A 22,710-nucleotide genomic window follows, 5' to 3' on the forward strand; every position below is an offset into this window, starting at 1 on the left:
TTCCGCATCCTCATATTTTCCCTCCTTTTTTGTTGCTGTTTCTCTCCTTCTCTTTCTACTCTCTCCCTCTCTCTCCGTCTCACTCTTCTCTATCTTTCTCTCTCTCTGACTCTCTCTTTCTCTTTCCTTTTCTCTTTCTCCCTCGCTTCTCTGGCTTCCTCCAAGCCCTTCCATTCCTGTAGAGAATTAGTTCTGCATAAATTACCCAGCAGAATATTGAATCAGTCTCCAGCCACCAAAGGCGAGGTCTGTGTGGCTGATTACAGAGGAGTGCACATGCGCACGCACGCACACACAAACCCACACACACACACACACACACACACACACACACACACACACGCATATCGGAGGGGCTGGGTGGGAGCAGAGAGAGAGAGAGATATAGAGAGAGCGAGAGTGGGGGAGGCAAAGGGATGGATAGATTGAAAGAGGGAGCATAAAGGTTTCACTCAGAAAGAAAGGAATAGAGACGGCGAGTGGAGAATGAAATAGAGTGGGGAGAGAAAGAAAGAGAGGGAGAGAGAGCGTGAGAGAAAGAGAAGGAGAGAGAGAGAGAGAAGGAGAGAGAGAGAGAGAAGGAGAGAGAGAGAGAGAGAAGGAGAGAGAGAGAGAGAGAGAGAGAGAGAGAGAGAGAGAGAAGGAGAGAGAGAGAGAGAGAGAGAGAAGGAGAGAGAGAGAGAGAGAGAAGGAGAGAGAGAGAGAGAGAGTCATGAGCCTCCGAGCGAGGAGCTGACACCGTTGCAGTGAGAGGGGCTGGAGGAGAGGGGACGGGGGAGGGGGGATGAAGAGGCAGGGGGATGTGACTGGGATGAGAGAATCAGCCAATCAGGATGCAGAGCATAAGCTGTGTTAGCCAGCCAAGCTATCTACTCATTACTTAGTAGTAAGGTGGAGGGGGGGGGGGGGGGGGGGGATGTTTTTAAGAGGTGTTCACGTGCACGCATGTGTGTGTTGTTGTGTGTGTGTGTGTGTGTGTTTGCATGCGCGTGCAGATCAATCGTCACGGGTCACCGATTCATAACCCTATTACGAACCTTGAGTGGCTCCGTAAATTAAGCACGGTAATTACTCATGTTAATTACACAAAGATACCGCACACACGTTGATCTGCAAATAGGGGTTTTGCATACCAACACGCCATGATACGCAAGCACATAACACACTGGAGCCCCCCTCACAGGACCTCTGATACCCAGAGAGAGGAACATTTGAATTAGAGTGTCTTGTGTGGTAAATTGCTGTGCATGATCGCTGCTGAGTCCGATTGTGCGATACGACACATTTTCTGATCAATTATTAATTGTTGTGAATGTAACAAACGGCACATCCTGTTTGCATATATACCTTGAGGACACACAGGAAGTTGATGAATGGGAGCAGGGACGATATGACATCCCTGCTCTGCACGCATGTTCGGGCCTGTGCTTTGAGCTGTAGCACTGAGTCGATAGAGCGGTGTGTGTCTGTGTGCGTGTCCATGTGTGTGTGTGTGTGTGTGTGTGTGTGTGTGTGTGTGTGTGTGTGTGTGCGTGCGTGCGTGTGTGTGTGTGTGTATGTTTCCTATAGGCTAGGCAATACGTTGGATTCATGATATTAGATAGGATCACATAGCTGCCTCTTGTTTTCCCGAGAGCTGTTTACAGTGGCTTCATAGCCTACAAAATGATTGAACACACACACACACACACACACACACGCACACACACACACACACACACACACACACAAACACACACACACACACACACACACACACACACACACACACACACACAAACAGACACACAAATTATTCACACTTATACAGGGACTGAATAGCAGCTGATTACTATTATAATAACTTGTTTTGGGGGTAAGTACCACCAGAGGCCATTTATTTTCTGCCTATATTCCGCTTTAATTAGGATTAGTAGTTTCAAGTTTATTTAATTAGAGCAAACTACCTGCACATAAGTGGTGGGAAATATGAACTGCGAAAGCAGGTTGCATGAGACACTGTTCACTTGTCCGTGGCAAGTATTTCAAATGCAAATGTTTTCATATGCATAATGGATTTTTTCCGGAGAAATCCAGACTTGTTTCTCTTTTTCATTACATTTTGCAGGCATTCACCAAAATAATACATTTGATTGAAATCTGGGATGTCCAGCCCGTTCCACTTGCTTTGTCCAGTGATTTGGTTCCACCTAGTGGCCGTAGGTACAGTTACAGTAAAGATAAGCTTGTGTCTCAAAGAAACACGTTGCTGTTGTGGATTTTCTCTCTCGATACATTCTATTGAAAGACGTTTTATTCAAACATCGTCGTTAATACTACATTATTTTAGAATATTTAAAACATATAAAGAAAAATAGTTATGAACAGAGGGTGACTAATAGTTGTATCCACATTTCCACATACATTCTTACGTTGATTATATGTATCATGTTTTACTCAATTGTTATTACTTAATTTCTTCACATCTTTTTTATTGTATATTTTTGTTTGTTATTCCTTGAACGTATGCAGTGATAGTAAACATTTGCTAGATGGCAGCCATGTTTTTCGACTGTGCAAGTCTGCGATCATTTGGTTCCTCTTTGCCTGTCCTCGTTGTCTACAGGAAGTCCCGGGTCACGTGTGATCAACACTGCCATGGTGCAGCATGAATGGCATGATGCGTCCATGCAGACTGTAGCGTGCTATATTTAGGGGAATACTGAACAATTCTCCGTCTATTTAAACGTTTTCTACCAGTAGGCCCGTATCGGGGAGAAAAACCGCCACAATGGTGAAGGAGCAGTTCAGAGAGACAGATGTGGCCAAAAAGATGTGAGTAGATAGGAGGATTTGGCTAAGAAACTGTTAGCTTCCCGGTTAGCAGAGCTCAGGGACAGACAGGCAACTCTCAAATGAGCTGTCAACTTCACTGATGACATTCGCATTTGTGAATGACGCTCTTAAGACCCTTATTCCGAAAGAGTCGCCCTTGCCCACCAACTTCTAAAACACATTTCTAAAATTAACTTAAATCTATTGAAATTACAGTGGCAAAGTAGCGAAATTATTTCACTGGTCAATGCTGCTAAATTCCCTAAATGTAAATGTAAATGGTCATGGCTAGTCACAGCACACAACAAAAGACATGTGAAGAAATGCTTTCCCCATGAAAAACGTTTTACTATACACTCCCTTACTGGCACTTCTTGTTGCTTCAAATGCCTACAGAAGCCACATTTGTTTCGGCATCCAGTCTGCCGAGCAAATGCGTCAGCAGGCCCATATCCAGGTGGTCAGCAAGAATCTGTACAGCCAGGACACCAAGCACACGCCATTGTCCTATGGAGTGCTGGACCATCGTATGGTAGGACATGGACTCGCACTGCCCAATCAAACACACACTCTCAACAAAGTTGATCACACTTGTGCTGCTTGCCATTTTGTTGTTTAATTTCTTTCATTTGTGTACATCCTTTTTATTAAACATTCTTACTAATAATAAATAATCATCGTCTTTTTACTTTCAAACAATCTTTTTGTTCACGTGTAAGAATGAGATGCAATACTGTCAAATATAATGGTGTTGGTGTATAGATATTGATATCGGCAATTGTCACAAATATGTCACACTGATTTATACATAATGTCCTAATCCACACTGATGTGTTTCCTTAAGGGCACCAGCGAGAAAGACAGGCCGTGTGAGACCTGTGGAAAGAACCTTGCCGACTGCTTGGGACACTATGGCTATCTGGATCTGGAGCTGCCCTGTTTCCATGTGGGCTATTTTAAAGCTGTCATAGGAATCCTACAGGCAAGTCGATGCTTTGTTTACTCAGATCAAACATACCCTGAATACAGGTTCCGTAATATCTACAGCATGATCTAATCTAATTTATTGCAATTTTAATAAATACATCTGAATTCATAAATTACAGTTAAATGCAGCGCATTGAATGTCATCTTGGACCTTTTTTATACTGAGCGAAACCCAGACCTATGTTTGGTTTTCCCACTGCAAACCAGAACTGTGAAAGTAGGAGTGGTCAAATCAAAACAGTTGGCCTTAGGGATGCACCGATCTGTTTTTTTCTGTCTGAATCGGATCATCGATCTTTTCAGTGAGTGATCAGTCGTTCATTTTTTTATTAGAAGTGTAATCTGATCAGAATCAGCATTATTTGCCAAGCATGCGTAAAGATACAAGGTATTTCATTCCGGTTCCTGTGCTTACACAGAATCACAAGCTGAATGAGGAAAACAAAATAATTTCAACTACTATGTACAGATATTAACCTTTATGGAACACTCCCAACACCAATCTTATCCAACATACAATCAAATGTAATGGTATCGCCTGCGATACGGTCTGCATATATCCAATTGCGCAGGCAAAGAAATGCATCCTTATTCCTATGCCTGGATGAAGCGGCTGAGATAACCAAGCTCTGAAACAAATGATGAATTGGACTGTTCTGTCGTCATTATTGTATTGTATTGTATAGGTAGATGTCTGGTAGCTAAAAGAGCGTTTCACAAGAACTAAGGAAATTGCCTTGAATCCCAACACAAGTTCCTTGTCGCCATCTGTGGGTATGCTGCAATTGCTATGTTTTGGCCTGATGTCTTCCAATTATATTAGCCCTGACCTTTAAATAGAGGGGTCAAATGTCAAAATTGAGATATCCGCCTGTGTGTGTCTCATCACTTTTTATATTGCCGTGTTGTGATATGTTTGCATTGTATTTATTCTGGCTGTACTTCACTTTGTTGGCATCAAATCGATTCATCCTCTGAGCAATAGCATGTCCTTGTGAATGGCAGGGAATCCTTTTAATATTTGAAAAATATTGTGATATTCCATTGCTAGGCACAACACTAAATAGTGCCTGGACTGATTACTACATTGAGTTTGACAGACGTCATATAATTTGGCGTCATATCAAGGTATATATATATATATATTTAGTAATTATTTTAATTATATATATATATATATATATATATATATATATATTATTGCATTAAGGTTCATCAATAGAGACAAAAAACAAATAAAGGGGTGAACATTTGGGTGAGTGTGGTGTCCAGTGTTTCCAATGAGCCTTGTTCCCTCCTCCTCCAGATGATCTGCAAGACCTGCTCCCACATCATGCTGACCCGCGAGGAGAAGCTCCAGTTCATGGACCACCTGAAGAGGCCCCACCTGCCCTACCTGCAGAAGCGGGGCCTGAAGAAGAAGGTCTCGGAGAAATGTCGCAAAAGGACACTCTGTATGAATTGCTCGTCGTTCAATGGTGAGTCAAAATCCGGATGTATTATTTGCCGGTTGATGCTGACTGACGTTTTGTCCTGGGGGAATCATGGTTGTGATTGCGGGGTCCTCTTCCTCCTCCAGGGACTGTGAAGAAGTGCGGGCTGCTGAAGATCATCCACGAGAAGTACAAAACCACCAAGAAGGTGGCCGACCCCTTTGTCTCAGAGTTCCTCCAGTCGTTTGACATCGCCATCGAGCACAACAAGGAGGTGGAGTCCCTACTCAACAGGGCGCAGGTAAGCCCCCGTAAGAATTATATAGGGCCAAGGCAGCTGGGGAAATTATACATTTCCACAGGCTACCTTTGAATAGGAAACCAGCCCTTAATGCATGGCTGGCAGCCTTAAAACTGACTAACCCTCCGATAGCCCCTGTCATGTCAATCTCCACAAGCTAGCACTCCGACCATAAAGTGTATAAACTATTACTCAGACGATATCACAGATCTATGTTTCCAAGCTGCTAATTAAACCACGGCGGGTTTGTAAACAGAAGTTCCACAAATGTCCCTCTCTACTCACCCTGATGTTCGCCGACTAGCCGATTGCTGATGCAGAGGGAGTTAAACTCAAAGAAGTAGTTTCATAGTAAGATGTATCTGTACAATATCCATCTGTGCAATATCCATCAACATCCACCAGAAAGTAAACCTCCAACATCCACCTAAAGTAAACGTGACACTCGTGAATCCGCCTCGCATCTATGCTCATCCGCGGGTGTATCTCCCAAAGTGCATCTAACCGAGACGATTTTTTTGTGAAACCATGTCTTTAATAACCATGTTATTAGGCAGATAATGAACCATGTTCTTTAATAGGTCCATGGTCCCAGGGTGGTTTCAAATTAAACCGGACCTATGCCGTTTCGTGTTAGGATTCGTGTGGACGCCTCAAGCGACGTTAGAGTTGCGTTGAAAGTTACAGGTTTTTTTTTGTATTATCTTTGTAGCTTTAAATACAGCTCCTTGGTCAATTTAATTACTAACTGTACATTAAAAAGTATTTCTACTCAATCTAAAAGGTTAAACAACTACTATCTCCTCCTCGACTTGAATGTTTTTATACAGCGCGCAGGCTGGATGCGCGCAGGCTTGATGCGCTCCACTTTTTTGTGGAGAACCAGCGCCTTGAATATGTAGGTACTACAGCGTTTGTACAGTTCGTTGCATTTTCGTTGAGTCCGTCTTTACGGAGATATTCCTCAAACGTGTCAAAGGAAAACAGGGGGAATCATACTTTTTGCCTTGTTACTTGGTTACTATTTGTGGGGCGCTCCAGTGTGTCCGCTCGGACGTCCCTTAGAGAGAGCATGGCCACTTCCAAAACCTCTCTCTCGCCGCACAGCATCCGAAATGCCCTATGCATGGTTATGCAACCTAATCCCACCATTAGATGGTCAAGGTTGACCGGGACATCTCAGCAGCAGACCGATTCAATGGCAGTGTCCATGCTCCGGCAGCACCCACACGCACACCAGTCACACTCACACGATCTGAAGGTGGAGCTGGAGCCTGAAATTGATCCCTCTCCACCGGGTGGCAGTCGGACACTACAGACATGTCCCTCACAGGCTCAAACGCGTAACCAGCCATATTAAAATCACTATTTTCCGCCGTGGAGTGTAGAAGACGTTTGCATGTCTGCAGCAACGACCTAGTCCTACCATGCCAGTGACGTCATCGGCGCTCTAATACTAAAAGACGCATTTCCTTTTGTTGCTAAAAAAAGCTATATATTGATTTTTTAAATATTTTTTTTAGTGTCATTTTTGTTATAATGTTCATAACTAACACGTTATGGATGTTGATTATTTCAGTTCAGTTCATCTTTAAAGGTGACATATTATATCACCAGGTGTGAGTGTGGTTAGCCGTGACAAGACGTTTTGAAAATCGGCCTCTTCTGACATTACAAGGGGCCGTGTCCACCTAGATGTATGCTAGATAGATCAGTCTACGCCAGTCGACTGTAGCAAACGTTGCTCATCTATCCGTCATACATCTATGTGGACAATCCCACCTGGGATGGAAGAAGATTTTCAAACCAGCTTATAGCGGCTTATCACACTCACACCTGGTGGTATAATAAGTCCCCTTTAATGACTGTATTTTGATGTCAGTTTATGTAATGTAAATGCCAGAGCTATCCATGAGTTGAATGCACCCAGAGAACATTTGATCTGAGTCGACTGCACCAGGGAGCAGTAAAGGGAGGGTATGGAGTTTTTTAATATCAAAGTGTAACCATCATTGAACTCAAAACTTTATACTTAAAAAAATGATACTTAAAAAACAAGGTAATCCGAATTACAACATTTGAGAAATGTGTTTTTATCATTTATGACTGGATTGTTTCATTGGGCCATAATTTCTTGAATGCGTGTGTTCGCCCATCGCTCCTTCAAAAGGATGCAAGAGAAAAGATGATTGCATATGTTCTTTCCCTTTTCCATTTTTTATTGATTTTCATTTGATGGGGCACTCTCATATAGAAATAGCTTGGATATAAGACAACCTTTCTCAACAAATTTCTCCAAGGCCTTTGTTGATTAGGTCCAACGTTAAAAAAGGAAGAAGGTTAAAAAGAAACGCACATTTTCATTTGACGACACACTGTCAAACCCGGCGCGTGTCTCGGGGATGCTGACTAAAAGGCGGCGGCGGTGCTCTTTACCTTTCTAAATATCGCCATGATGTCCCCCGCCCCAGGAGAACATGAGCCCTCTGGTGGTCCTCAACCTGCTAAAGCGGATCCCCGCCGAGGACGTCCCCCTGTTGCTGATGAACCCCGAGGCGGGCCGTCCCGCCGACCTCCTGCTGACGCGCCTGCTGGTGCCCCCGCTGTGCATCCGCCCCTCGGTCGTCAGCGACCTCAAGTCGGGCACCAACGAGGACGACCTCACCATGAAGCTCACTGAGATCATCTTCCTCAACGATGTCATCAAGAAGGTCAGCGGCGGCGTGACCACGCCCTCCCCGAGAAGGTCTCCTTTAGAACGTAGCACTGGGTTTTTTAGTTTTCTCTCTCTGAATATGGCCTTGTTTTTAAGTGAAGTAGGAAGACAAGAAAGTAGGAAAGCGAGCATTTTGAATACAATTTAAAAAAAAAACGCCTCTTCGAATAATTTCGACTTAAAATGTTGCATCAATTTTCTTCAAACTTTCCCCAATTCCATCAGTTCTTCTTCTTTGGCAAGACACACAAGTAGCTCAAGCTCTCTCTCTCTCTCTCTCTCTCTCTCGCCCCTCCGTCAGCACCGCATGACGGGAGCCAAGACCCAGATGATCATGGAGGACTGGGACTTCCTCCAGCTGCAGGTGGCCCTCTACATCAACAGTGAGCTGTCAGGCATCCCCATGAACATGGCGCCCAAGAAGTGGACCCGGGGCTTTGTCCAGCGGCTAAAGGGCAAACAAGGTACCGTCCCCGTGGGTTCGCTCGCTTACGAGTTTAATGGAAAACCCTACCCCCGTCGACTTCAGGTCAGACAATTGTTTTCGTTAAGCGACAGGGCTATGAAGCTGTTCAGGCGCTCGCTATCTCCACTTGCCCCAATCAGATTTAGGGGGCGGGGCATGAGGCAGAATGTTTGATTGACGTTGCATGGTAACCACAAATGGCCAATAACGGGTAACTTATGTCCTAGCATGGGTTTAAACCTTGGAGGGGAATTTATGCCCATATTTACATTTTATCCAGCTCATTACCTCACTTTTCACCTAAAAAAAGTTGTTTTAGTGTTGTGTTTTTTCCTCCTTTCATTTTTCTATTCCGACGACCTCTCCGACTGCGTCGTCTTTCATCCACTCAGGGCGTTTCCGAGGCAACCTGTCGGGGAAGAGAGTGGACTTCTCGGGGCGAACGGTCATCTCCCCGGACCCCAACCTGAGGATCGACGAGGTGGCCGTCCCCGTGCACGTGGCCAAGATCCTGACCTATCCAGAAAAGGTGCCCGCCACCGCCCGGGCCTGTCCGCACGGCACCTTACGAAAAGATCAGAATCACCATTATTTTGGTCAATATTGAAATCCTGATATTTTTGAGTTTGAAAACACGCATTTATTCAGCATTTCTCTCCAAAAAAAACACTTTGTAACTGAGAACTCTGAAATTTTCCCTGAAAAAATACGCAAAGTGGTCAAATAATGTACAAATATGTTTCCATAAAACATTGACTGAAAAAAATAAATAATAAAAATCTTTTCAACTCGATTATATTAGCTTGGAGATCGTTTGACCCAAAATTGAAATCACAATCCAAATTTGATTAAATGCGCAGCCCTAGCGTGATGTGTTGGGCAGCTCTCCCTCGGTTCCACCCCACAGCCCCGGCAGTGTGACTGAACGCAGACCAAACTAACCTCCCGATCGCCCCGGCAGGTGAACAGGGCCAACCTGGAGCTCATGAGGAAGCTGGTCCGCAACGGGCCTGACGTCCACCCTGGGGCCAACTTCATCCAGCACCGCCACACGCAGATGAAGAGGTGTGGACGGCTCCCTCCAGTCCTCCTCCCCACAGCGTTATTTAAAAGATGTAACCATGGTTGCAACCATTAGTCTATTTAATCGATAAGTCGATCGTCCGAAAATTTGTTTTTGTCATTTATTACACTATTCAAAACTATGTCAAAATAGCGATCTCAAAGATCAAAGATTTCTTATTGCTTTCCATCTCCGAATGAGGTAACACAGCGGTTATCGAGCCTTTCGTCCAACTGATGAAAGCCCTTTTATTTGCAGTATTATGACTATTATAGTCACAGACCGGGTTCTGGGCGCGACTTTCTCGCCATGCCCTCAAATCAAAGTGGTGCACAGTTAGTGACACGTTCCACATCACCCAGAAGGGGTCATTCTGCCATAGAGGGTATGGCTGAGTCACCAAATCAGACCCACTCTTCAACCCGTCTGTGTGTGTGTGTGTGTGTGTGGAGGCTAACAGGTCTTTTCGTTCTCTTTTCGACCAAAGAGAACGGGATTGATCTCGAGATAGATCTTTGTGTTTACCAAACATTTGCCTCATGCTTCAGAAATTCTAATATTTGGTTCATGGATCATGACTGAACGAATACTTGGTACACTCGGTTTGTCTTGGCTTCTTGTCAGATAAAGCAAGCAAATTGCCGACATGTCTTTGGACTTACAGTAGTTTGGTACCCGTCAATAAACCAACAAACGTGTGTTCCAGTACTGATCAACGACTCGTCCCCGCTAGGTTCCTCAAGTACGGAAACAGGGATAAGATGGCCCAGGAGCTGAGGTTTGGGGACGTGGTGGAGAGACACATGATCGACGGGGACATTGTGCTGTTCAACCGACAGCCTTCCCTGCACAAGCTCAGCATCATGGCTCACATTGTGAGTAGGGCCCAACTGCATTCTCTTCACTATCACTAACACTTTTCTACTCGTGAGACTTGAAGGTCATCAGCCTTGGCTCCTTGGAACATAAAAGGATGTCATTATATAAAACCTATTGCCATGGAATAGCAGTGTGTATCCATTAATGAAGCGTAACATCAAGCAAGAGATTAGAATTGTTCAAGGCTTGCATGTGGATTTATGTGTCCCCGCGTGTGTATCCCTATTTAGGGTTAATTTATGTAGTCCTTTATTTGGACCATAGTCTAATACCATTGATATGTTGCTGACGCACTGTCAAAACACGGCGCGTGTCTCGGGGATGCTGACTTGGTTGATGAATAAAGTGTGTCAATATGTATTGTGATGGCGTGTGTGTCTTTCGTCATCCTCCCAGGCCAAGGTGAAGCCTCACCGGACGTTCCGCTTCAACGAGTGTGTGTGCACGCCGTACAACGCTGACTTTGACGGCGACGAGATGAACCTCCACCTCCCCCAGACCGAAGAGGCCAAGGCTGAAGCCCTGGTGCTGATGGGCGTGCGTAGGACACACACACATACACACAGAAGCAACCACTTCATTAACACACACATATGGGGAGGGAGGGAGGGAGAGGCGCATGACACATACGCAAACATGCATGTGTCACAGACACGCGCGCATTCATGAAAACAGAGAGAAAAACAAAGACACACATGACAAACATAGGCAAAGAGAGAGACGCACACACACTTATTCTGTATGTTCTGTAACTTTAACGTGTGTCATGCAGAACAGCTGGCCATCATTGTCTAGGTTGAGGGTTCAATCGACTTGCCCTTTTCTTTCCCTTCAGACCAAAGCCAACCTGGTGACACCGAGGAACGGCGAGCCCTTAATCGCGGCCATTCAGGACTTCATAACGGGTCGGTATTGTGTCGCACAGCAGTTAATAAAAACCTCTGTGTTACGTGACGCCTTCAAAATTTGATTTCCTATTTAAGCTTTGAAGATGCATTGATCACACCCTTTCAACCGGTCTATAACTATAACCGTTTACGAACCCTGACTTTTAAAGTGTGTATGGCATTACAAACACCCATTGGGGTAAATAGGAGATTCCGCATTAGAAAGTCCCCCATGCGGTACATGAATGCATCACCGCTCTGTTTCTGAACATGCGATCAACGTGGCTGAGTGTGTCTTTCAAACGTGCGTTGGCCTTCCAGGAGCCTACCTGATGACGCTGAAGGACACCTTCCTGGACCACGCCAAAGCCTGTCAGATCGTGGCGTCCATCCTGGTGGGGCAGGACGAGCGTGTTAAGATAGGGATGCCCCGGCCTGCTATCATGAAGGTACGCCACGGCACCGCCATGATGTATAGGCCAGGTGATGATGGAGGAAACCTTGTTCTATTTAGGGCTGCTTGATTATGGAAAAAAATGATAATCATGATTATTTTGGTCGATGTTGAAATCACGATCATTGAAACGATTGTTGTTGAGTTTAAAAACACGATGCATTTATTCAGCATTTCTCTCCCAAAAAACGAATTGTTCTAATAGAAAAAAATGGACAAATATGTATCCAGCTGTTCTTTTCTGTAAAAAAATGAATGAATAAAAAGACTGTGTGTGTGTGTGCTTGTATATAGAGCAAAAACAAATCGTTTCAAGCTGATTATATTAGTTTGGAGATCGTTTCACCCAAATATCGAAATCGCAATTGAAATCCAATTATCTGTACAGCCCTAGTTACGTTGTGTGTGTGTGTGTGTGTGTGTGTGTGTGTGTGTAGCCTGTGGCTCTGTGGACCGGCAAGCAGCTCTTCAGCCTCATCCTGAAGCCCAGCAAGGAGAGCCCTGTGCTGGCCAACCTGCGCACCAAGGGCAAGCAGTACTGTGGCAAGGGAGAGGACCTCTGCTTCAACGACTCCTGTGAGCACCCCGCTGACATACACCCCTACGCCAAACCATCGCACGCACGCACGCACGCACACTATTTAGTTGTGATTAATGCAGGGAGCCCTTGTGCTTCCTTGTCTGTTGTCTCTTATGCTTTTAGATTTTCTAGGCAACAATAATATTCTGGTTTCACTTGACACTAAATGCGCTTCTATTTGCATCAGCATTGAGTTCGTCACGATATATTGCCATGTCGATTTTTGGAGCACAGCCCCACAACATTCCCTTTCGATGTTTCACTGTTTGTGCGCTCATCAACACGCGTGCTGTGTCCCTCTGTCTTTCTGTCTGTCTCTCTCTGTCTCACTCACATTTATTTATCAATACCTTTTGTTCTCCCTCCCCGGTAGTCGTGGTGATCCAGAACAGCGAGCTGTTGTGCGGCAGCCTGGACAAAGGCACCCTGGGCTCTGGTTCCAAGAACAACATCTTCTACATCCTGCTGCGGGACTGGGGCCAGCTGGAGGCCGCCAACGCCATGTCCCGCCTGGCGCGCATCACCCCCACCTACCTCTGTAGGTGTCCCCCCCGCCCACCCCATCCCACCAGCGTAGAAAATCAAACCGGGTGTATTGTGTTAATGCTGCAAAATTGAATTTCTTGTCTGCTTCCAGGCAAGACATTTATCCGTTAGCATTTTAATCTTTATTCTGCCGGAGTCATTTCAGAACAGCAGAATAGCAATTGATATAAGAGGGAATTATATCTGTAATTCTGGGTCGCAAAGAATGAAGATTATTTCTAAAGTGCTTTCACCATCCGCAGGTTAATTAGCTAGCAGGCAAACCTGCACATTGCTCCTGAGCACTGAACCCACTATAATCGAACAATAACCTTTTTAATCAAATTGAACCCAAAGTGTTACAAAACATGGAAAGTCTATTAACCCGACAAAGGACTCGCAACAATACACAAACAAACCATTGCCCTGGATGCAGTCCAGAATGGATCTTTGGTGTTAAACGGACCTGCAAGCAGACAGAGACGGATGGAAGGGGGGGGGCGATGTCTGTGATTGTGGCTGTCACGTCCTTTTTATGGCTGATTCGAGGCGCCCAGATCACCTTTGGTGTCAAACAGACCCCAACACTGGTTGACTATACCACCGGGCACAGAGGGACGACGTGGATGATGCTGATGTATTTCTCTGAATCGGAAAGGAAGTTGGCGGTGTTAAGTTCATGTTATCTTGCGTTCCGAGTTATGTTTCCGCTCAGGCCTCTCCGCCCCGGAGGGAATTGGGGATAAGCGGGGGTAGGTCTCCCCTGGGGCTCCTCAGCCCTTCGCTGAAGGCCCCCTTGAATAAGAGGCCTGCTCATTAATGAGGCGAGTGCCCACTCATAACGTGCAGAACGTGCCTGGGCGGAACGGGACGCCGATTTGCTGGGCCCCCTGTGAATAGGTCTGGAGCCCCCCTGAGAGCCACTCAGCCAAACAGCTCCCCACTCCACACCGCACCTCCTCGGGAGCACAGCATTACACCCGACAAGTGTGGAGTCGGTCGGATTAAGGGGTCACCGAGACTGTCGAAGGGCATACATAGTCATACAAACATACACGCAGTCATCCAAACATGCATACGTATATGAATATATGTAGCCATACAAACAATCGTAGATACATACAGCCATACAAACATGTGTATATACAAAAATACAGCCATACAAACATGCATACTTATATACATACATACAGCCATACAAACATACATGCGTGTACACATACACTCCTCTCGTCATAGGAGCTGGATCTGATTTCACTCAAAGCATATGCCCAATGACTTAATGGTCAACTAAATAGAAGATATCTGAGTTTTCTTCAGAGAGAACTGAAAACCCTAGGAAAGACTCTCAGTGGACTCGGATTTGAATCTAGGTAGGTAGGTAGGAAACTTCTCTTCATCACCTGGGGTTAAAATGTTTATTTTGAGACATTGGTGCTCAACCCAATGAATAAAATAGTATATATTGTGCTTGGCATCTTTATGGGCAGGAGACTGAGGACAGACAGGACAAGGGGTCAAAGTACAGAGAGAACAACACATAGCATGGGACCGCAAGCTAGAACCCGAGTAGCTACACGGCTAAATCCCTGCACCCTTTAGTGGTTCGAGCCCCCCTTCGCACTAAACAATCCTTTTTCTATCCCTCTTTGGTCCCGCTCCAGCCAACCGGGGCTTCTCCATCGGGATCGGCGACGTGACCCCGGGCCAGGGCCTGCTGAAGGCTAAGCAGGACCTTCTGGACGGCGGCTACAGGAAGTGTGACGAGTACATCGAGGCCCTCAAAACCGGGAAGCTCCAGCAGCAGCCGGGCTGCACGGCCGAGGAGACCCTGGAGGTACCCCTCTCTCTCTCTCTCTCTCTCTCTCTCTCTCTCTCTCTCTCTCTCTCTCTCTCTCTCTCTCTCTCTCTCTCTCTCTCTCTCTCTCTCTCTCTCTCTCTCTCTCAATGTAATGTAATGTGGTCGCTGACGTGAGAGTTAGGCATCCGAGTAGAGTGTACTCTACTTGGATTCATTTGATCGAGAGATAACGTTCAGAATTTATTTCCCTCATCAACCAACCGATCAATCGGTTGAAGATTCTGTTGAACTGCAGCCTATCAAGAATTTCTCTGGTTGACCCGACACAAGAGGTCTAAAGGGAGGGGCTGGGACGCATTCAAAATCTATCTTAGTGGTTTCTCCAACTTGCCCAGCCCAGGTTTATTGAATATACATAACTATTGTGGTCATTTTCTGTAGTGTTCCATAAATATATACACACAGTATGCCAGCCCTCACAACACGCCCCCCTGCTCCTTAATGACTCATCCTATACTATCTTCATTGGCTGTGAGTAACGTCTCGTTGCTAAATGACATAATGGTAAAAGACGAGCGTGCTCGTCGTCGAACAGTGGACTACGCATGTCAACGTAATAACAGTTGACACACAGAGGCTCCTGACAGCAAGGCTGCCAACCAGAGAGCCAATCACACCCTCCAGGCGAACATCCATCTATGATGTGTGATCTTCCCCCACCAGACGTCAGCTCAGTCTCTTATCCCCCCAGCCCACTGGATGCCCGACGCACTTTGAGGAGCCCTGCGGAGAACGGACTAAACTCTCGTTCCCTCCCCTTCTGTGTGTGTGTGTGTGTGTGTGTGTGTGTGTGTGTGTGTGTGTTTGTGTGTGTGTGTGCAGGCTCTCATCTTGAAAGAACTGTCCGTCATCCGAGACCATGCCGGCAGTGCTTGCCTCCGGGAGCTGGACAAGAGCAACAGCCCTTTGATCATGGCGCTTTGTGGCTCCAAAGGTGCCAAAGAACACGCACAGTCTCCAAGGACACACACACACACATATATATATACACTCTCTCTCGCACACATACAAACACACACACACACACACACACACACACACACACACACACACACACACACACACACACACTTACTCAAACAGAGCACAACGCTCACCCTCACCCTCCATCACTCACTCACTCACTCACTCAAACACACGCTCACATAACTGGAAGAAATCCACAGCATGGGGCCCTGCATTTCCCCAGAATGAAAAGCGCTCTGCTGTGGAAGGGGGGGGGGGGGGGGAGATGCTTGAGGTCCATCGCCATGACAACAGCCTCCGAAGGCGTTCATTCTAAAGCAATGGAAGCCGGCCGGATTATCGCCCAAACCACATTTCTTGGTACATTATTATGTTGATATGGTGACATTGGCAATCTTTTCTGTGGCCTTAAATGTTTTATTCGTCTGCTTTGGGTGAATACAAATTCACATTGGACAAGCCAAAGCACTAGTTAAATAGGCCTTAACAAAAAAATGAATACCGGGGCGTGCGGTCAGAAAGCAAGTAGTTCCCTTCAAAATAGAGTCTTCCCATTCTCTTATGTCGCCGCTGGAGCCGCTAATCGTCTTCTGCGATTGGTTGGGTTTTGGTTTTGGTTTCTTACCCCTGTATTATCCCCAAACATCCCCCCCTTGTGCACACCACCGCAGGCTCCTTCATCAATATCTCCCAGATGATTGCCTGTGTGGGCCAGCAGGCCATAAGTGGATCACGAGTGCCCGACGGCTTTGAGAATCGCTCCCTGCCGCACTTTGAAAAACACTCTAAAGTAAGGTTTGCTTCCTTTTTTAATTGAATCCCTGCGTCGCTCCCTGTTTATTGATCATTGCTCAATGTCTTGCTTCTTGGACACATCATTTAGGCCTTCCTTAGGTAACTAACTGAGTGTGATGGGGGGAGGGGGGGTAAGAACAACATGCATCTCAACGGAAGCTTTCTGGGGCACTTATTGGTCCAAGGGATACATCAGGTTTTTTTTCATTGTATTAAATACTGTGTAAACCATTTTTTCATTATCCCCTGTAGCTTTTCCCTTTTTTCCCTCAACTATTCAATAAAAAATGCCATTTGCTATTATTCACAGATTTAGTAAAACAGTCACTCCTCTTTCACATCTCAAGGTGTGCACATTTACATTTACCTTTAGGGCATTTAGCAGACGCTTTTATCCAAAAGCAGCTTACAATGTGTTAACAATTACAATTTGCCAGAAGAAAGTCAGTAGAAAGAGAAACAATCTGTAGGTACAATTACAAGATATTCATAGAAGTGCAAGTCCCATGCGCTTACAAGCGCTAGGTTAACCCATTCGCCATATGTACAACCAAGATGGCTAGGACAACGCTACACAATGCTAAACACTATTTAGATAAGTACTATGCTCCCACCTAGGAGCCCCATCGCTAGCTCTAACCCTTCTGCCTTCTCCTCCCAGCTGCCGGCCGCCAAGGGCTTCGTGGCCGACAGCTTCTACTCCGGCCTGACGCCCACAGAGTTCTTTTTCCACACCATGGCCGGCCGAGAGGGCCTGGTCGACACGGCTGTCAAGACCGCTGAGACGGGCTACATGCAGGTGAGCCCCTTTCTCTCGTTTATTCATAAGGAACACCATTGTTTTTTTTATTCATTCAGGGATTTGAAAGGTGCCCCCCCCCCCCCGCGGCCCATATGTTTTGATTACATGTGTGATATGGTGTGAAGTGTGTGCAGAAGTACCCTCTTGCCAGACGCAACAATGGGAAAACAAAGCCAGGCATTTCCATAATCCTTACCTAGGGCACAGCCTCTCATACTGCCTTGATACAAAAGCAGGGCCTTCAGGTGGCCTCTATGAGCCCCTGCACATTCAGGCGTCCTTTCTGATTATACCCTAGTACACGTGAAAACACCGTGTCCTGCACACTTATAAGTGTTGTGCTGCATGCTAACAATAGTGTGACGTGGTGCACGCTTATGCTTGGTTGCATGGTAACACTTGTGTTATGCGTTTTAACACCTGTTGTGTTGCACACTTATGGCGCATTTCAACCGGCAGTGCGCTTCGGACCCAGCACGCCTCAGCCCAGACGTGAGGGTGCGGTATAGCCCAGCTCAGTTGTGGCTCGCGTTTCCAACGCCGACAGTACCCTTATGGTAGGGCGGGTTTTAAGCCGGATGGCGATAGAATAGGGACCTCATAGCAGCCCGACACAGTGTAGCCTGCTAATAAATCCAAGGAAAAAGAAGAACGAAAAAACAACGAGCAACAATGTAGGTGGTCCAAGACGGCCGTCAAGCTTTTGAGCGACATTTTCTTCAATAAACAAAGCTTTCTCCGTTGTCCAGAAATACCTTGCAGGTACTTTCTTTGTTTGTCATTATCCCCCTGTCGCATTTAAGCGCACATACGGCTCAGTCTGGATCACGGGCACTTTTGGCGGTGGAAACGCAACGCGTGCCGTGCCTTTGCATACTGAACCGACCCCCACCCTCTGGTGAAAATGCGCCATTACACTTGTGTTGCAAGCCTTTACCTGTCCTGCGTGCTAACACATGTTTTGCACACTTACAAGTGTGTTACGTGCACACAACCTGTGTGTTGCACGCAAACTCTTACGTTGTGCGCTCAATCATCCCTCTCTCTCTCTCTCTCTCTCTCTCTCTCTCTCTCTCTCTCTCTCTCTCTCTCTCTCTCTCTCTCTCTCTCTCTCTCTCTCTCTCTCTCTCTCTCTCTCTCTCTCTCTCTCTCTCACAGAGGCGTCTGGTGAAGTCCCTGGAGGACCTGTGCTCCCAGTACGACCTGACGGTGCGCAGCTCCACGGGCGACATCATCCAGTTCATCTACGGCGGCGACGGCCTGGACCCCGCCGACATGGAGGGCAAGGACGAGCCGCTGGAGTTCAAGAGGGTGTTGGACAACGTCCGGGTGGGTGGGCCGACTCACACCCTGTGAGCCTGCACGCACACTGCGCTGCACGCACACACACACACACCACCAAGCGGCATGTGACTTGATGGTGCTTTTAACAATACTTGATGGTGTTTGCGTCGAGGCGATGTTTGTTCCCACATGTTGTAAACACATATTTTTTATTTATTCATGAATATGATAGAATATTTTCAATTATTATTATCATATATAATTATTATCTACAACAATGATGATATAGAATATAATTATATTATTATTATATAATTATTTTGTGCATTTATCAAATAATTATTGTATATATATTAGGTAAAAATATCGATTCATCACATGCACTGCAATTTATTTGTTATTTATTTGTTCTTGACTCAATTTAGATTCAGAATCTTTTTGAAATAGATTATTTCCATAAAAAATAAACATTTAAGCATACTCAGTCATTGTTATCTAGAAGCGAGTATGCCTAAATGTACATGCCCTTGTACATTTGTCCATGTTATGATTATTACTTTTGTGCTGCTGGTTTAGCTCAGGAACAATACTATACAATGGTGTATTCCCTTTTCGTTAGTTAAAGCACAATGAAATGGTTAATTCATTTTGAAATGGTTAATTCTAAATAGTAAATAGGTATTTTTGTCATCTGCACGTATTATTGAATCGATATCGAAGCAATTGGATCAATATCGAATCGATATCGAAGCGAATCAAGACCTAAAGAATTGAATTGAATTGAATTGTGAGGTACCTGGCAATACCCAGCCCTAATATATATTAGGGATAGTAAATAACTAGGTCATCGATTGATAACCAGACACAAAAACACCTAATCCAAATAATAGTTAAATATGAACACCACAGGATCTGGCATGCTTCCTTAAGACAAAGCAAGGGACATTTCAGCTTTATACAGTTGAGAATGTAGTCCGTCCGATGTGGAAAGGTGGGTTTGAGGTAGAATTTTTTGTGGGAAAGCGTATCATTTTTTCATCACCACCCATAAAGCAGAGGATCGACTGGCAAAAGATATTATTATCAAAGACACGGGGAGGCTGGCCAATTCAATTATTAAAAAACGGCGAGGTTCAACTACATGACAAATGACTGTCTCTCACACACATACAGACACACACATATACACATACACGGACTCGTTCACTCTCTCTTGCTCACCCTGACACACATGCACTCACTCGCTCTCGCATGCTCCTCGCCTGTCACTGACTCCCTCTCTCCCTCACTTACTGCCCCTCTCTCTCTCTCTCTCTCTCTCTCCCCCCCCCTCTCCCCATCAGGCTGTGTTCACGTGTCCAAAGCAGCCGGCCCTCAGCAAGAACGAGCTGGCCCTGACCGCCGAGTCCATTATGAAGCGGGGAGACTTCTCCTTCTGCAGAGACAGCTTCCTGGAGGTAATCAGCCCCAGGGAGGGGCCAGAATACATGTCCATTATTATTATTGCACGAACAATCCCCATTGAATCCCCGAATCAATTCACCAACAAAAGAACATGGATACAGAACACATCCCCCTCACAAGGCTCGAAATTACCTCCCTGTCTTGCCTATGGTTGAATCAAGGCGGACATGATGATCAGTCATTACTCCAATGTTCAACATGTCACAGCCTGCTGTGATGTTGGTTTCTGCCGGCGGTTTTGCCAAGCAGGGGGCCAGCGGCCGCCAAAAGAAACGTGACTAGACGAGATTTGATTTGACCCTTACATTCGGTTATTTAGCAGATGCTTCTTTCCAAAGAAACCTGCAAGTTGTGCTGAGAGGAGATCATGCCTTGAGTCCAAGTAACACCATTAAGAAAATAGCGTTCAGTGCTACGGCTAGGACACCACCAGGTGAAAAGGAGCTAAGCTCACCCGAAGGACGAAATATCTTATTTTCTTTTTCTTTGTGCAATTGGAATTAAAGCGCTGCCTTAATTCCACATAATAGTTTTAAAACGACTTTCACGTGGGATGCGCACATTGAGAGTCTAGACGGCTTATTCCTTCGTTCAGTGGCGCCAGTGACTGAGGGACTGAATTTGTAAGTGGACCTCGGAGGGCAGCGGAGTAAGAATATGAGCCTCATTTATTTGATCTCTGCCATCGTCTACAGGAAGCCAAGAAAGTAAAAGTGAGAAACCTTTTTCTTTTTTTGCCTAATTTCGTTCTGCCAATTATATATCTTATAACTTGGGAAGAATCATGTTGGTCCCAGGTGGTCATGTCTGAGTTGTTCAGACACGAGTGAGACGTTATGTAACTAGTTTCTTAATGACTGAATGAATTTTCCTGGTAACTGCTGCTGGTTATATTCTCCCCAGTGGACATGTGGTAATTTGTAAGCGTTAACCGTTCTGGCTACCGCAGAATGTCATCTAATCAAATGTGACGAAAAAGGACTGTTATACACAGACTACCCTCTGTTCCAACTCAAAATGCTTCTTCCTCTATCAAATTTATGTTCCCGTTTTTTTTAATACAATGTTCAAGGTCATCGGGCAAGCTCTGGCCAAGACATGGCCAGGTGTCTCTTTTGCAAAATATTTGTTTAATCTCAATAAGAGCAACCTGGCCCAATAAACACTAAATATCTCTGTTTATTGAGTTTCTTGGCTCTAACCACAGCACTTTCCTCTGTAAAGGAGTTAAACAACACAGGCTCAGAGAAGTTCCTGGAGGTATAGTGAATTCAGCATGCCCCGGCCTTGGGTGTTAATCTATAGACAGGTGGGAAACAGAGTACCTCGCTTTTTGTCAATTCAAGCTGGCTGACAAACAACGGTCTTTGCTTGAGTGGGTGTACCTTAATGTGTATAATAGTTATTCATATGCAGTTATGATGATAATTGCATATGAATAACCATTATGATTATGATCTAGTAATCATTGTGTGGGCAGGAGCTACTACAAGATAGTAATGCATGGGCAGAGCGTACAGTTTCAGGCACACATTGAATAAATAATGTCAAGTAAATAGTCAAATCTAGTATGCGTTTGTCCCGAGGGGATAGTTATGAAAGTTATGGTCTTCCCTTGGCAAGGACCAGGAGTTGTTTGCCATGTCCTGATGCATAATATCCCAGAATTTAAAGCGAGGGTACTCTGTCATGCGACTGTGTATTAACTAAGTATGTAATCTTTCAGAGTGGCATTTTTGACTGATCGATTCTGTCTTTGTTGTGGTTCTTTCCCAAGGCTCAAAGTTTGAGCTGACACATTTTACTGAACTAATTACACTCGTCCATGTGTGTCAACGATAACAATGCAAATGATGTTCCCTCCAGAGTGGTGTGTGTGCGTGTGCGTTTGTGCAAGTGTGTGCCTGCCAATATACTTTATTCTCCCTGGAACTTCTAACAAGTGCATGAGTGGGATGTCAGCTCCCCACGGAATAGCAATTATAGGAGTCTTTTCAAATGGCTCCCCACTTATAACACACTGACCCCCGTTGTTCTCCTGCCGACAGGAGATAAGGAAGTTCATCCACAGCATGTCAGAGAGAATCAAGAAGACCAGAGATAAATATGGCATCAATGATAACGGCACCACAGAGGTACCTACCGTGAACACCATCACATTATGGACAACAGTGGCTATGTTTCATATACATGCAGCCCACACACCCCCTAATCTCTCTCGCTCTCTCCCCTTATCTCTTTTTGCTCATCCTTTCCTGCCTTTTCTCTCTCTTTCGCTCCCTCTTTTGTGTTTCTTTCATTGTATGTTTCGTTATCTTTGCATATTTTTTTCTCCTTTTTCCCTATTTTTTTGTTCTTCCTCTTTCTTTGCTTCTATATATTTTTTAATCTATTCTCTCTCTCTCGCTTGCTCTCTCTATCTCTCTCTCTCTT

The 22,710-nt window shown here is 45.3% G+C and overlaps 1 protein-coding gene across 1 annotated transcript in view; it reads left to right on the plus strand.

Moving 5' to 3' along the window:
- Nucleotides 1-2,683: 2,683 nt before the first annotated feature.
- Nucleotides 2,684-22,710, plus strand: part of polr3a (polymerase (RNA) III (DNA directed) polypeptide A) — a 31,426-nt gene continuing 11,399 nt past the window's right edge. Inside the window, exons 1-22 of the mRNA XM_079757392.1 lie at nt 2,684-2,814; nt 3,211-3,346; nt 3,659-3,796; nt 5,108-5,279; nt 5,381-5,535; nt 8,007-8,246; nt 8,553-8,715; nt 9,110-9,246; nt 9,679-9,782; nt 10,514-10,655; nt 11,056-11,196; nt 11,495-11,564; nt 11,868-11,995; nt 12,438-12,576; nt 12,954-13,118; nt 14,770-14,942; nt 15,789-15,900; nt 16,604-16,722; nt 17,389-17,526; nt 18,688-18,858; nt 20,157-20,270; nt 22,326-22,412. Of these exons, the coding sequence (XP_079613518.1) occupies nt 2,771-2,814; nt 3,211-3,346; nt 3,659-3,796; nt 5,108-5,279; nt 5,381-5,535; nt 8,007-8,246; nt 8,553-8,715; nt 9,110-9,246; nt 9,679-9,782; nt 10,514-10,655; nt 11,056-11,196; nt 11,495-11,564; nt 11,868-11,995; nt 12,438-12,576; nt 12,954-13,118; nt 14,770-14,942; nt 15,789-15,900; nt 16,604-16,722; nt 17,389-17,526; nt 18,688-18,858; nt 20,157-20,270; nt 22,326-22,412 (2,988 nt within the window). The 5' untranslated portion in view covers nt 2,684-2,770. The remainder of the gene's footprint in view (nt 2,815-3,210; nt 3,347-3,658; nt 3,797-5,107; nt 5,280-5,380; nt 5,536-8,006; nt 8,247-8,552; nt 8,716-9,109; nt 9,247-9,678; nt 9,783-10,513; nt 10,656-11,055; nt 11,197-11,494; nt 11,565-11,867; nt 11,996-12,437; nt 12,577-12,953; nt 13,119-14,769; nt 14,943-15,788; nt 15,901-16,603; nt 16,723-17,388; nt 17,527-18,687; nt 18,859-20,156; nt 20,271-22,325; nt 22,413-22,710) is intronic.

The sequence above is a fragment of the Pollachius pollachius genome, assembly GCF_949987615.1.
Source record: "Pollachius pollachius genome assembly, chromosome: 19".
Classification (NCBI taxonomy): Eukaryota; Metazoa; Chordata; class Actinopteri; order Gadiformes; family Gadidae; genus Pollachius; species Pollachius pollachius.